This window comes from Pogona vitticeps, chromosome 5, assembly GCF_051106095.1.
Source record: "Pogona vitticeps strain Pit_001003342236 chromosome 5, PviZW2.1, whole genome shotgun sequence".
NCBI classification, from domain to species: Eukaryota; Metazoa; Chordata; class Lepidosauria; order Squamata; family Agamidae; genus Pogona; species Pogona vitticeps.
The window spans coordinates 27,409,341-27,424,438 of NC_135787.1; the positions used below are offsets into that span (position 1 = coordinate 27,409,341).

A 15,098-nucleotide genomic window follows, 5' to 3' on the forward strand; every position below is an offset into this window, starting at 1 on the left:
AATATTGTTGATACAACAAACACAATAACCCCATTCACTTTAAACATTTATAAATACAGTTCACGAAAGGTGTCACCTTTATTCAAAAACATTCATCCCTCTTCAATTAAATACTTTTAAAAAACTGAACATTCGTTGGCTTAGATTTGGAATTACAAGAACATAAATGCAAAAAAAGGAAGGAAGGAAGGAAGGAAGAAAAAGAAAAAAATCACCTTTGTAGTAGGAGAAAATGACTCACTGTTAAAAGCAAAACCACCAAAAACAAACAAAAAAAAGTGACATGAATGTATTTTGGTCCATCAGGAAGTTGCATTACAAGAGACAGAAAATGACCACACGCAAAAGAGAGAAAACAGAGGAATATTGAGCAGGCATCAAATATTAAGTATCACTCAAGCAACTTTCATCTCTTAGAGAATATCCCTCTGACAGAAAATAACTAGATATTCCTTCTGTCCTACTGGGGCAGGAATCCTTCAAAAGTGTATCAGACCTTAAAGGTACTTCCTACATAGCCCATGAGACACAAACCGCACAAAGGATTACACACAAAATGTGTCAAACATTTCTGGAAATATTGCCCCCAGCACTACTGGGAAGTATTTCCACCAGCACATTTCACCTTGGTCCAAACTAGATGTAGCCCACATTATGCTGAAAGAAGTTAACATGCTTATTTTACAGCTATAGAAGAATGGGGGGAAAATCAAGATAGTAGTGCATGCAGAGGGTGTTCATTTTTTTTTTTTCAAAAGATCCTTTCAGTGGGATCCTAGGCACTGCACTCCCCAGCTGCTATTAGCATTGAGGTGGAAGCTTCCATTTAAACAGATGGAACAAGAAGGGGAAGGGCTCAAATAAAGTCAATGAGTTGTTCCACAAATTCAACTGAGTAGGCAGAAAAGGTACCTCAATGGTAAAGCACACACTTTGCATTCAGGAGATCCCAGGTTCAATCCCCAGTATCTCCAGGTAAGGCTGGAAAAATGTCTGCACAAAGCCCCAAAGAGCCTCTGCCACTCGATCTTGACAACCACAGGCCAGTAATCCTGTTCACCATACAGCAGCACCATTCCGAATTTAGCAACAAATCTTTGTGTATATATATTGCAGTCTTTCTCCATACAAAATACAGAAGAACTTGGTAGTTTTCTTCAGGGTGAATTTGATTTAAATCACCTCATGATTTAAATCACTAGTCCGTAAGACTCAGTTTAAATCATGATTTTTAAATGTAAATACTCATTCTTGCTCGTAGTTGTACAGTAATCTTTAATATTTGCAACCAGATGAAGACTTCATATTTAGAATAATATGTTAGATTAGCAAAACAGCTATATCAGAACAGATTTCAGTTTAATAGGTTAATCACTCATATTTGGAGAACTACTTAAATTTGTCTTATTTAACTAAAAGAATAACATTATATAGCACACATATTCTTGTATTTGCTTGAACATTAATGTGTCCATTATTTGTACATATAGTTGCAGAACAACAAGGAGATTAAGGTGTTTTCCTGAACTTTGTTCATTTTATATCATTTTTATTGTAAAAAAAAGTTCATGTTCTCTCAGCTTGGATAACTTGGATTACATAATTGAATTAGTTTACCAAAAATGTGAATACTGCATGAATATACAACTTCATGCTACATAACTAAGTACTATTTCATGCTGAATAACTTTTGAACTACAATGTACCTTAAATAGAAAATTATCTTTAGATTTTTCCTTCAAAAGCATTTCATTAAAATAAATTTGATTTAAATTTAAAGAACCTAATTTAAATTAACAATGTGATTTAAAAAAATTTTTTAAAGAAAGTAATCAATTTTAATCCACCCCTGCGTTTTTCGTGAAATTTCTTACTTATGTTGGTAAGATTTTAGGGCTGGGTGTATCTTACTTGCTTTGAGGAAAAATCAGTTACTTTAAAATTGTTGGTGTATAACATCCCCCCTTTCCCCCTTGTTCTCAGACAAAACAAAGCTGGACAATATTATTTATGTCAGGAGCATTATTTTGTGCTTGTAACCACACTGACCACAATCTATCTTCTACTGAGGCTGGTGGAATGGCAAAGTTCCCATTGGTTTTAATATATGTCTACTATATTTTCTATGTCGGGCTTCACCTAAATGCACACAAGAGACAAACATTTAACAAATCTCTTTTTAATATAGCCAGACCACAATTTAAAAGTTGCCAGAAATCAGTGTGACTTTTCTTTATCTTCCAGAGAATGTTAGTGCCCAGCAGCAAACACTTTTTCATCCACTCTTGTTATGAAAGTATCTATCTAGCTGGTCACAGTCAGTGAGCAGATTACTGAGCTACATAATTGTACTGAACTTATGTTCTAAATAGCTCAGTGAGATAGGTACCTGGCTGTGGAGCCAGAAGTTGGGAGTTTGATTCCCTACTGTGTGTTCCAAGAGAAGAGCCAGCCTGGGTAGCCTTGGGCAAGCTGCACAGTCCCAGGGTGCCCCCAGAAAAAGAGGATGATAAAATACTTCTGAATATTCTGTACCAAGAAAACCCAGGGAAGCATCGCCATAAGTCATAATTGACTATAGTTATTAATGTCAATAAGTTGCAAGGTTCCATACCAACCAACCCAACTTGAAGATTAATAGTATCAAAAATAGCAGATGGTGACTAATTTGCAAGACTAAAATGAATGAAACCTAATAAAGGGAAAACTAGCACACATTGTGTTTTGAAGCATGGGATAATAGTACATGATGGAAATACCTTTGTGCAAGAAATTTGCCTCTTAGGCTTTGCTTTAAGCTTGCACATTGGTCAGATGTAACTCCAAGTGGAACATCCCCAGTACATAACACTGGAATGCTTTCTTGCCTGGATTCTTCACATTGCTAGTCAAGGCCTAGCTCTACTTGACATGTATGGCATTGTGCAGGGATTGATTGCTCTAGATTGGCTCTATCTTCTATAGCTAAGTATGCAGAAATGTCTGTGGGAATCCAGTTCTACCAACCAGCCACTTAAGTAGTCTCCATTGTTTAGCAGCAGAACTATAAAAGTTGGAAGAAGGAAGAAAAAAAGCAGTAGTTTAAGCTGGCATTAATAATGAGATCTGGTACTTGGAGTGGTATATAAGCTGCAAAATTTGTGTATATGAGAATAGAGACCTACTTTCATTATTGGTTGCAAATATTGTCTAACACCCTTTAAAATGGGCACTTGTTTTAACAGCATTTCAAGAGGTGAAACTTTGCAGATTCTTATAAGATTCTAAGAATGTTTGAAGTGTCAGTCAAAGCACTGCATAACATGTTTAGAAGTCTTGTGAGCCTGAAATGTAAGGCGACTATAGCAAATATATGGAAGACTTTCAAACAACAACACTATTATACTAGAACAGCGGTACTGGCCAACATTATCTCTATTTTACTTTTATATTTGTACAGTCTATGATCTTGCTCTAAAAGGACTGCAGACAATTCAGAATGTCATATAACACTAAACTGAGGCAGAAATCACAAGCCTGCATTTTTTTAAAAAAAACTTGCAGTTTCCACATTACGTTAACAGATCTAAATGCAACTATTTCATCGCTAAGTGAGAACGTTCATAGGAGGAAAAATCTGGCAGATAAAGATCCTCACCATCATCTGAACACTCGAACTGGACTTCCTTTTCTGATTTGACCAGTCAAAGAGAAAGGAAAAGAAGAAAATGTGACTGGTTGGATTTGAAGTATCAATGCATGGATTACACTTTTTTTGTTTTTTGTTTTTTATTTTTTTAAAAAAAGCTAATATCCAGGAAGAGGAGAAAAATTCTTGTTGAGAGTCATATCTCCTGCATGAGGAGAATGGCGAAAACAAACACTTATACACAAAGGATATAGTTCCCCTCCCACCCCTTCACATGATAACAAACACAACAGAGAACACCAATCCTAGCAGACTCCCACAAAGGTAATTCTAACAAAGTACAGCAACAACTATAATCAGCATGACCATTTTAACAGACCAATTTTGACAAAAACTCATATAGTCCGTCAAGGAAAAATGGCATTGGACAAACCATTTGGACAAACCATTTGTCATACACGTGAAAAGAAATTCTGTTAAAGTTATGCAAGAGTAAATATTTCAAGCAGACAACGTAATCCAGTGGAAAGGACTAAGCTGACTCTGGACTCCTTAGGATAATGTTATTTCCTACAGTATTCAAAAAACGCAGGTTGTATTCTGACAAAAACCCTGCAGACAAGAAAGGAAATGAAAGGACAGAAGTCTTCTACTCTTCCAGGTCATCAAAGCAATACAGTAAAATAGATCACGATAATCTTGGGATGTGCACTGGGTTCATAAGAGAAACATGTCGCCTCTGGATGATACAGAGATTGGATGAACCCAGGTTACAAGGGTGCTTTGATATGATATATAAGAGAGTATATTGAATCCAAAAGAAATGCATGGTGAATCAGGTATTTTAAGTAAATATCACACTTAAGAGATAAAATTTCAAGGATAAAAGCAGAAGTGAAATACATATTCCAATGCAATCTAGAAAAATAGAAAAAAACAAATTCTTCATTTTAGAATGATAGCCAGAACATTAATGATTATTCATCTGCAAGAGAGATAAAAATGTTTTTCAATTGTTCCTAGTTATTCTACAGGACATTTACCTAGAACATTGTATTAGCAAAGCCACCTCTCCTGCTATACAAATTCCTGTGCCATTCATTTATAAATTAATTATGTAAGATAATAAGAAATACCTTTTTTTCTCCTTTACCAAAAATATCATATTTTACCTAACATGTTAGCCGAGGTCTTAAATCCAATGACTTCTGTCAATATGTCCCCAACAATATCCCCCCTAACATGACCCAAAGGCTCCAAAACCATGTGGTAGTCATCTGAGCACCATAGACTCCCTTTGTTGATTGCCTTTCCAAAATGGCTGTTGCTCCAAGATCAGCTGCAAAATGGTACCTTGGGTTTATTCAATCAATTTAAAAACCATAAGAGAACCAGTTATTTCAGTGCCAAAGCAAACAGAATTTAGAAAGTCATATGATCATATACAGTGAATGAGACATACTGCCGCATGCCCATAATATTTGTAGCCTACCTTTACTCCATCAGGTTTCTTCAGTAAACTCTTGGCTGCTACAAAATGAAATGAAAGAAAAAGTGTCACCTGACAAAATTCAGCAGCAATGGAACAGGAAGAAAATTGTTCTTACTTATTTCTTCTGATGCTTTATAATTTTAGGCCTCAGATTTGCGCTAAAAACATTACCTGTTAATGTACCATTCTGTTATTGTTGTGTTGCAGGTTATGTGATTGCAGTTCCTTTGCTTTTACTCTAAACCTTTGCTTCTATCTCTGTGAAGCATATGCTTATTAACAGTGGCAAGACCTCATTACTGTTTGGAATTAAAACTCCAGCTTACATATTATTGGCTAGAACATTTATTTCAAATTATTTGTGTACATTCGTCTGTACGTGCCCAGACCTATAACAATACTTAAATACTAGCCATACCTACAGAAAACATTATGTTGACATTCCAACTATTTCTGGTGTCAAGGACAAAGATAAACTACAAATGACCATTGACTTCAAGAGCTTGAAAGTGGAGCATGAAATTCTCCACTTGAAAATGTGGCTGGAGACTCCATGCACAATCTGATTATAGGTGAAGTAGCTTTGATAGCCTAGGCCAAGTTTGAAGAAACTTTGGTTTTCCACAATGTTTTGGAAATCTCACAATCTTGTAGCACTGACCATGTTGAGTGGACTGATAATAGTTAGTTATGTAAAACACACACACACACACACACACACACACACACACACACCCCAACATAAGCAGGTTCCTCACTCTTGGCTACATCATCTTAACCGACCAGATAGGCGGGATGTAAATAAAATAAAATAAAATAAAATAAATCATGTCTGTGGCTCAGAGGCTGTTGAAAAGAGGCTGTAGGACTATGCTAGGCCACACAAGAGAAGGCAGTATGGACAATGAATTTGTTATGTTTTATAAACTGTCTGCCATAAAAATGTATCTAACCCGCTCATGTATTTAGAATGCACATTTTGCCAGTGGTGGGCTGAAAGCAAAGGATTATTTATAATATTTTGCATTATTTTGGTGGGTATTATTACTGTAGGATACTCAGTGTGCTTTAGTAATTGATGGACACACTAGGACTCAGGAGGGCTGGTTCTGAATCCCTCCTCAGCCACGGAAGCTCACTGGGGTGTAGAACTAGTAAAACCACTTCTTAAATATCTCACTTACCTTGAAAGCTCTATTAGGGTTGCTATAAGTTGCTTCCGACTTGACAGCACATAACTATTATTACTGTATTGTAAATACAGCACGTCTAATAAAAATAGTCTTTTATTTAAGAATATGCAATGGATATTCCAAGGACTAAATGTATTTGAAATTGTATATCTGACAAGATGCTATAAATTTCATTCTTTGTTTCAGAAGCATTGTAGCACAATATACCAGAATTTTTGCTGAATAACAGGCAACATCGAGAGCATTTTCGGCAGCTAACATCAAGTCTTTCATGGTACATGCTTCAAGGCATAGAATACACTGACATAGGTGTGAAGTTGCTTTTTTCCCCCTGGACTCACAAAAGACTGTCAGTGTGAAAATCCGATTTTCCTCGGTTCACCTTGGTTCTGCCAACTCCAGCCAGTAGCACGACTTCCAAGTAACCCAGTTCTTTGTGTGACTGGGGGTAGACTTTTCTGGGTTCCATCCATTTGAAACCAATTTTTGAGATAAAGGAATTCAAAATTATACTATAATGCTAAGTAAAACTATAATCATCTTGCTGCAAGTAAGTGTCTATGCAGATATTTTGCTTTGCCCTGAGATGAAAAATAAACTGAGGACCTGTTCAAACACTTACCAGCTGGGGATCTTATCCAGTATGGGGCCAGTAGGGGGCGAATGGGCAGAGCACTGAATATATTTACTAGTGTCTGCTTTAGATATAATATTTGCATACAAATATGCATGAGGAATTTTTTTTAAAAAAAAATCCCTTTTCTTCACAGGTTCAGTCCCTGTTTTGAGGAGAAAGAAATGTGCAAATACTATGTATACGTCGCCTTACATAGGTAATAAAAAGAATGGGGTGTGATATTTAATTTTTCCACTTCATGTAGAGAATCACACTGTCCTTATTTGCAGTATTTACCGTCTTGTCAAAAATAAATCCTTCCTTTTGAGAAGGAAGTAGGCTGAATATCTCCCTAAATGAATGAGGTAATATATTTGCAATGTCCAGAGCACCATTCTTGGCACTGTGCTACAGCAGCAATCAAGTACAGTTGGATCACACATATTTTTACGCACCAAAAACAATGAATGGAAACAAGCACAAATGAAAATAATGACAACTTTACTAATCACTAAGCTTGGCAGATCTGTGACAGTCTGGTTTGGATGTAATGAGCATATGTTGGATTGGCTTTTGATAATTCTTTGGGTTAAATTTCAAAGCATATCAACCTTAACACTACAATAAGAAGAAATTTGGAATTCTTCCCCTTTAGCACTGCAATTTAGTTAAAATTTGTTCAGAGTGTGGCACAGTGACTATAGTGCTGTTCTTCCTACATTCAAACACAAATTCAAAGTGCTATGAAAATTACAGGGTTGACACCTGAATCAGTCACTGGCCTAGTTTGGATGTATATTTCCTACCTTCCTTGTCCATACAGTATTTTAGCAGCCAGTAAGGAACATCAGAGCTGTCTATTCTCACCTTCCATAACAAAAATATCTATGTTAGATTAAATAACAATTCTCTGTTACATTCAAGACAAAGGATTAACATCAGTTTACTAACAAATTAGTATGAAACTATATAAAATATTGCTTGGAAACTCTGGCCTAATTCCAACTGGTGATCCCAAACAGAATACAGCTGATGGCTGGAATCCTAGTGATACTCACGTAAGGTTTGTGCAACTTCCCACTGCTAATCATGGGTAACTGACAAGGCTCCTGTGTGCACCTTGATTGCATAATCAGGTACATGAGCAGGCACATGATGGTCCCACCTTAGCATCTTGTCAATGAGCTGCAGTGAGTTACATAAACCTTATAATAACACAAATAGGATTCTGCCATTAGATAAATTAGAACTTGCTAAGGCAAAAAGTATGCAAATTCCATTGATCCAGTGGTTCTGCTTTGGACTGAATGCCTGATTTAAATTGAGAATGAATCACCCTACCCAGTCTGGATAGAACAGAAAACTATAATTTCAGCTTAAGGTTAGCACAGTGAGGAAGGTGGAAGAAGAGACTTGCCACTGACATCTGTCCCCAAATACTGAATTATGGTTTAGGAAGCAAGGCAGTACACATCCTAACTGGGCCACTGTCTCTCACCCTAACCTATCCCACAACTTTGCTAGAGGTTAAAAAGATACTTAGTGAAAAACCGTGGTGTGGATAAATTCATAGTGGCAAGTTTTATTAAATATATGACATTCATTTGCACCGTTTGATCACAGTGCCAGAAATCCACAATGATACAGACTTTAGATAATTTTCTCAAGTACCAAGGACCTTTTGAAAACATCCTTGTTCCTTCTCTTTTTGGGGGTATATGAAGTAAAATTAAATTTTATATAATCCTAGTTAAATTACAGCAAAAGTCTTGCTTCAGCACTACACTAGCTTTATTTATTCCCAATTACATCAAGACTGAAATTTATAACTTACACATATGCCAATTTTTTCAAATGAAAAGGATGTAAATTTAAATAAGGACTAATTAACACTTGGCTAATCGAACCCAAAGAAATGGAATTGGGGCTGGAACTAGATGTTATTGGAACCTTATGGCTGCTGCCAGAAAGCAGCACCCTTGTGCTTCTCATGGCCTCTCCCAGGTAATGTCTAGTACTACAAAACATGTGACATGTTGGCACCCCACTATGAGTTTCCTTCTCCCACAAGCAGCAGCCAATGTTATGTAGCTGGGGAGGGGAAACCCACAGTGCGGTAATGTCACATGACTTCTATAGCATCTAGTTCCATCCTGAGGCAGCATACAAAAAAACAGGGTGATTTGGGACAGCCAGCAGATTGCTAAGGAAGTTGAAGGGGGGAAAAGTTTTTTATCTCCTGAGGGGCTTACCTCACAGGAAACACACATTCCACATTACAGGAAGAACACAAAGGGGGAAAAATTAAAACATTTTTAATGAATATATTGTTACAGACAAGTTACTAAAAAGGAGGGTGGGAAAGCATGTGGTGCAGCAAAAAAAAAAAAAAACACTGATCAACTAAATCAGACTTAAATATCCTTGCCACAACTGGATGGTAATTTGTATTAAAATAACTGTTGCAGTCAGGTGACATACTAAGACACTCAAAAAGAATGAATCAAACAGAATATGCCAATTCAAAAATCATTGGGTGAATCAATCAGATATGTTTATTTTAGAAAAAAGAAACTGAAAGGCTGAGCCAAAGAGAAAACAACATAACAGTAAAGAGACTAAGGGCTACCAAAAGTGACTCAAGAGGTGTCTAAATTCCAAAATTGTTACAAAATGGTGGTAAACCATCTGGATTTGCCCATGTGAGCAGTACAAGAAAAAAACACTGACAATCTGATGTTTGTCATTTGCATGCAGCTTAATTCTGATCAGCTTGATATCTCTGTGATCTCATCACATTTGGTGTATGATCACCAGTGAGTGGAGATTACCTGTGGATGAGAGAGACAGATTCCTTCGCCCAGTGCTTCTGAAGCAGGAGCAGAAGCGGAGGCAAAGACTGAACTTGGTGAGCATTTTGAATTCAAGAAAGATAAGGAATATCTTAACATGGTATTACTCTAGCATGACAGCACAGAGAGTTGGGCCACCAATGCCTTTCCGTTTCTACTGTCTCTAATATACTTAACTCTTGCGCTGAATTCAAAGTACACCAAGTCAGTACACAAACTGCACTCTAAAGGGGCAAGGACAACAACAAGCCCATCAACTGCTCTCTACTTTCTCGGTCGCCTCTTTCATCAAAGGGAAAGAGGAAAAGGAAAAAGCAAACACCAGATAACTGGGCAAAGGAAGAGGGTGATTAAAAAAACAAGCAGGTTTTAACAAAGCTATGAATTTTTCACTTTCCTTCACTGTATTTACACTACTAGAAAATCAACTGTAAAATCAGAATTGTCAGTTTTTACTTCATTATACACAAAAAGATGGAACATGGTCAATACATCCAGTCTAACAGTATATCAAGAAGACAGTAGGCAACATGTGGTCTTCCAGATGTTATTCAATTGCAACTTTGTTGTGGCCAGTAACTGTGACAGCACTTGCAGTAGAAGAAGATCGGAAGGATCACAAGTTGCTCATGTCTTATATAGAATGACATCCGAAACTCTATTCATACTGGGAGCATCTGAGGCTTTTAGCCAGAAACCCTGATTAGCACAATCGCTCAAGAGACTTCTAGAATAAATATGAAGTATTAAATCTGACAGCTTCGGAAAACATATTGTGTATACAGAGAGCACAATCTACGCCAAATCTGTAACAAAGGTTAATCATAACAGATGCTTCACAAATTGATTAATTAATTACTTTAATTGCCAGTTCTAGCAGTTATAATGTAGAGGCTTCATACAACCAATATCTTGTATGATATAAGACAGACATGCCAACAACTAATTCACTGGGAAGGACTGGCTAGACATTGAATGATGCCATTCAACTTTTTCAAGAAGTCATTTTTGTGAAAAATGTGATAAATGACTCGCCAATCCATAGCTTTCCAGTGGCAATCTCCATAAATTTTGGCAGCCATTTCGCAGCTGCAGTAGTAATGGAAATCACTTCTAGATAGCTGCAGCTTTGCTTGTGTATTATCTCAGTTTTACATTCTTCACAAGCAAATGATCTCTAACAATCAGTAAAAAAAATAACCTGCAAAGAAGTTATTTCTTTCTTTATAAAAATAAACTAGATGCACTTTTGAAGACTGTAAACTACGGCACTTTCAACTTTTTAAAACCATTAGCAAGATTACCACTTTCAAGTTCCTCAAGTGGCACTTAAAGACTTGATGCCAAACAGGTTGCTTGTCAAAAATGCAAATATAGCTCAAGAGCATACAACTGAAAAGAAAGGGCATTTGCTCTAAGGAGGTTCCTGTCAAAGTATTAAAGTAAACTTAAAACAGAACAAAAGAAAAAGAAAAAGTAGACCAATGTTAGCAATGGAACAAAATACAACAACATGAGCTAGCTTCCCTCTTTTTGATTATTTTCTAATTTCAAGAGACTCTGCAGTGTTACACAAATTATAAACATACATTATTACTTGGCTATCTGCTAAACAATGCCAGAACATCTTTCTGGACATTTTGCTTATAAGAACTATAGCATAATAGGAAGTTAGAAATGACTAAGAAGGGGATTAACAAGCTGGCCTCTTTGCATTTTTATCTCACTGTGCCTACATTTGGACAGTGTACAACAAACACATACACACTAAATAACTAAACTAAGCTGTAGTGCAACTGTAACTATATAAGTAAAACATAGACCAAAGGTGAGCTATTTCAGCAGACATTATAGGAGCGAAACCTTACAGTTATCAGGATCAAACATCAGCAACTTGTCTACGTAGGACCATACAGTACACTGAACATACCTGAAAAATTTCTTGTAGCCAGCATAGTTGTCAAAATGGCACCCTGAAAATACAGTCAACAAAAAGAACTTTTTTAAAAAATTTAAACAAAAGTATCTTTTTTATTTCTAATTGTAGACATCTAAGTGCAGGGTAAACTGAGTCACATCTAGGGAATGTGGGCCCATCCAGATGGTACTGGTCTGCAGCTCCCATAAGCTTTCAATATTGGTTGTGCAGGGTAAGGCCGATGGGAGCAGCAGTACCGCAACACCTGGGAAGCTGCATGTTTCCCAGGCCCCTGAACTAAGCGTACTAATTACATGCCACCAAGTTGATTCCGACTTACGCCAACCTTACCCAGAGGCTTCAAAGTAAAACTACTCAGAACTACGAGGCTTTACATTTGCCTTTTCAAAATGACTCATGTGAATGTGTAACATGCAGGGGTTTGTGTGTCAAGTCTTGGAGGCCTTTAAGAGAACGCCTATAAAATTACAGACAAATTATCTCAAGGGACTTTGTAGTCATTCTGAGTTATTCCTGTCATCATTATCATCATCAGTGTTAATGTTTTTTTAAGGTTAATATTGAAGAATGCAAGCTTTGCTCTTCTAAATTTGTCACTTGTTCTCTTCTACACAGAAAAGTGAAAACAATTTGCAAATAATATTTGATTATACTAAATGAAACATGGTGTTTATAACAAACATGTGGAATGTATGTGTGGTTGTGTATTCACTCTCAGTCACTCCTGACGCACACAGAGAAAGCAAATAGATTTTTTTTTTCTGGAAGATGCACAACTTTTCAGGGCTTAGAAGTAAGTAGATCTCAGGGAAGCAGGAACCCTATTTCATACCTGGAAATGATTACTGGATATTTTAGATAACACAGAGAACAGAGACAATGTCCTGGAACTGCTAGATCAGTATGGACTAAAGCCAGCTATTAGTCCTCACTCTCAACAGCGTAGACCTATTTAATCTGTGGAAATTATTAAGAACCTATCCAGATGGGTATGTAGCTCACTATTTGGATAAGCTTTTGGTTCAAATCAACCTATGGTGTTCACACATGCTTTAACTTAAGAGTGCTCCATCCTGCCCCTTTTTAGAGCTGTCCCATTAGTTTCCGGGACAATGCTAGAGCTTCTCTTTTTTTTGGCATGATTCTCCACACTCCTAATTATCCTGCTGTGTAGCCTATGCAAATGGATAGTTTGCACTCAGATAGAGCTGAGGGCAGTGTTATCTGACGTGACAACACTGCAATGTATCTGATGGGTTGTGGCACCGAAAGGAATGATGGGAAAGGTCCCTCGTTGTTTTCATTTTCTTTAGGCTCTTAGTTATAACTTATGTAAGTCCGATCAGCTACAGCCAGTGAATCAACGGGGATTTGGAGAGCCAACTCCTCTATAAGTTCCACAGTTTCAAATGGGCCTTCTCTAGGTGTGATTTATTTTAGCACAGTAATTCACAACTAGAGTAGACTCATTTGAATCAATAGAACTTACACAGGAGCTGACTCACCAAATTCCCATTGATACAATGGACCTACTCTACTGTGACTTTTACCATATTTTTCTGTGTATAATATTTATTTATTATTTATTTATTTATTTATTGGATTTATATACCGCCCCATAGCGCTACAAGCACTCTCCGGGCGGTTTACAATTTTAATTATAAAGGCTACACATTGCCCCCCCAGCAAGCTGGGTACTCATTTTACCGACCTCGGTGCATCTTATACATGGAAATAAGCTGCGATAGCTGAAGAGAGAACAAAATGACACAGACCGTGCCGCTGTAAACAGGCTTCCTTCAGTCATGAGGTTTAGCTTCCTACAGTCAGGACACCTGGCTTCCTCCAATCATGAGTCTTATGAAACTGAGGTCAGCTGATGCTAAACAAACCAATTGGAACACACCTTGCTGGAGGTGGAGCCTGTAGGCTCAGATTTAACAGGGACTCCTAATGTCCGAGCATTCTGAGCCCAGAGGCTGAATACTCAAAGCAAAGTTTTCTTAATTTTGGTGTTAGAAAAGTGTGTGTGGGGGGGTGTGTGTGTCTTATAAACAGGGCCATATTATAAATGGAAAAATACAGTAGTATGCTAAGCAACAGGATTTCAGCCATTGATTCTGTGAAAATGCTCCAGCTGTGACTAAAAATTGGATTTACCTCTGCAAGTTTGGAATGCAGAAGATGGATTGATGGCTTTTTGTTCTGTAGAAATAGAGGTGGCACCAAACTTTGTAAATGAAAATAAAATCGGGGAAAGTAACTGGTATTCATGGTTGAAGGAAGATGTGGCCAACTGCAATACAAAAATTCAACTCCCTAAAACGTGGATATTTTTAAACAAACACTGATATTACATCTTAAAACACCATTGCAACAACAACTATAAAGCACAAGAAAAACTAATTCTCTTACCTTAAGTTTCCTTCTTGCATTGAACTTCTTCAGGCAATCAACAGTCTCCTGTCTGTGCATCATAGAAGCAACAGTAGAACGTTGCTGGAGGGAGAAAAAAGAGCAGATACATCAACATATGCAATTGCATCCACAAATTTTATTCTGTATAACTTTTGTCCATGAATAATGTGTTCTAAAGCTGCTTTCAGATACCAATGGAAACTGTGGACTCCCCAAACAGTATTATAACTATATTCCCTATCACATGAAGTAGTGCTGATTATTTTAACAACAACAGAAACAACAACAAATAACAATAGAGCCTTTGATGTTTTGGGTAATTTTTCCTTTAAGATGATCTATGAGTGTGAAGGCTTTATATATTGCAGAGTGCTTAACTAAAAGAGTTGTATTGTCATTCAAGTAACTGTCCTTAAAGGTAAAGGTAAAGGTCCCCTTGACAATTTTTGTCTAGTCGTGTTCGACTCTAGGGGCGGTGCTCATCCCCATTTCCAAGCCATAGAGCCAGCGTTTTGTCCAAAGACAATCTTCCGTGGTCACATGGCCAGTGCGACTTAGACACGGAACGCTGTTACCTTCCCACCGAGGTGGTACCTATTTATCTACTTGCATTTGCATGCTTTCGAACCGCTAGGTTGGCAGGAGCTGGGACAAGCGACGGGAGCTCACTCCATCGCGTGGATTCGATCTTACGACTGCTTGGTCTTCTGACCCTGCAGCACAGGCTTCTGCGGTTTAGCCCGCAGCGCCACCATGTCCCCAACTGTCCTTAGAGAGACTTAAAATATGTATCACATCATCCAACTCCATTTATTGAAACTAAGTTTGATAATTGGAACAATCAAATTTAGATATTATGCACTCCAGCTACATCACAGGTGAACAGCAGAGTAAACAATAAAATATACAACATTTTTACATAGTTATATTTCATTTATACCACAACTTTCATCCATAGAA

The 15,098-nt window shown here is 37.2% G+C and overlaps 1 protein-coding gene across 15 annotated transcripts in view; it reads right to left on the reverse strand.

Annotated features, from left to right (window-relative positions):
* Nucleotides 1–15,098, reverse strand: part of CAMK2D (calcium/calmodulin dependent protein kinase II delta) — a 193,153-nt gene that overhangs the window by 41,014 nt on the left and 137,041 nt on the right. For 8 of the 15 annotated variants that reach the window (XM_073001780.2, XM_078376618.1, XM_078376617.1 and 5 more), the window contains 4 exons: nucleotides 14,136–14,219; nucleotides 11,712–11,754; nucleotides 5,121–5,158; nucleotides 3,638–3,670 (listed from right to left, as the gene is read on the reverse strand). In XM_073001780.2, coding sequence (XP_072857881.1) covers nucleotides 3,638–3,670; nucleotides 5,121–5,158; nucleotides 11,712–11,754; nucleotides 14,136–14,219 — 198 coding nt within the window. The remainder of the gene's footprint in view (nucleotides 1–3,637; nucleotides 3,671–5,120; nucleotides 5,159–11,711; nucleotides 11,755–14,135; nucleotides 14,220–15,098) is intronic. The other 7 variants (XM_078376619.1, XM_078376616.1, XM_073001788.2 and 4 more) reach the window with 1 other exon arrangement.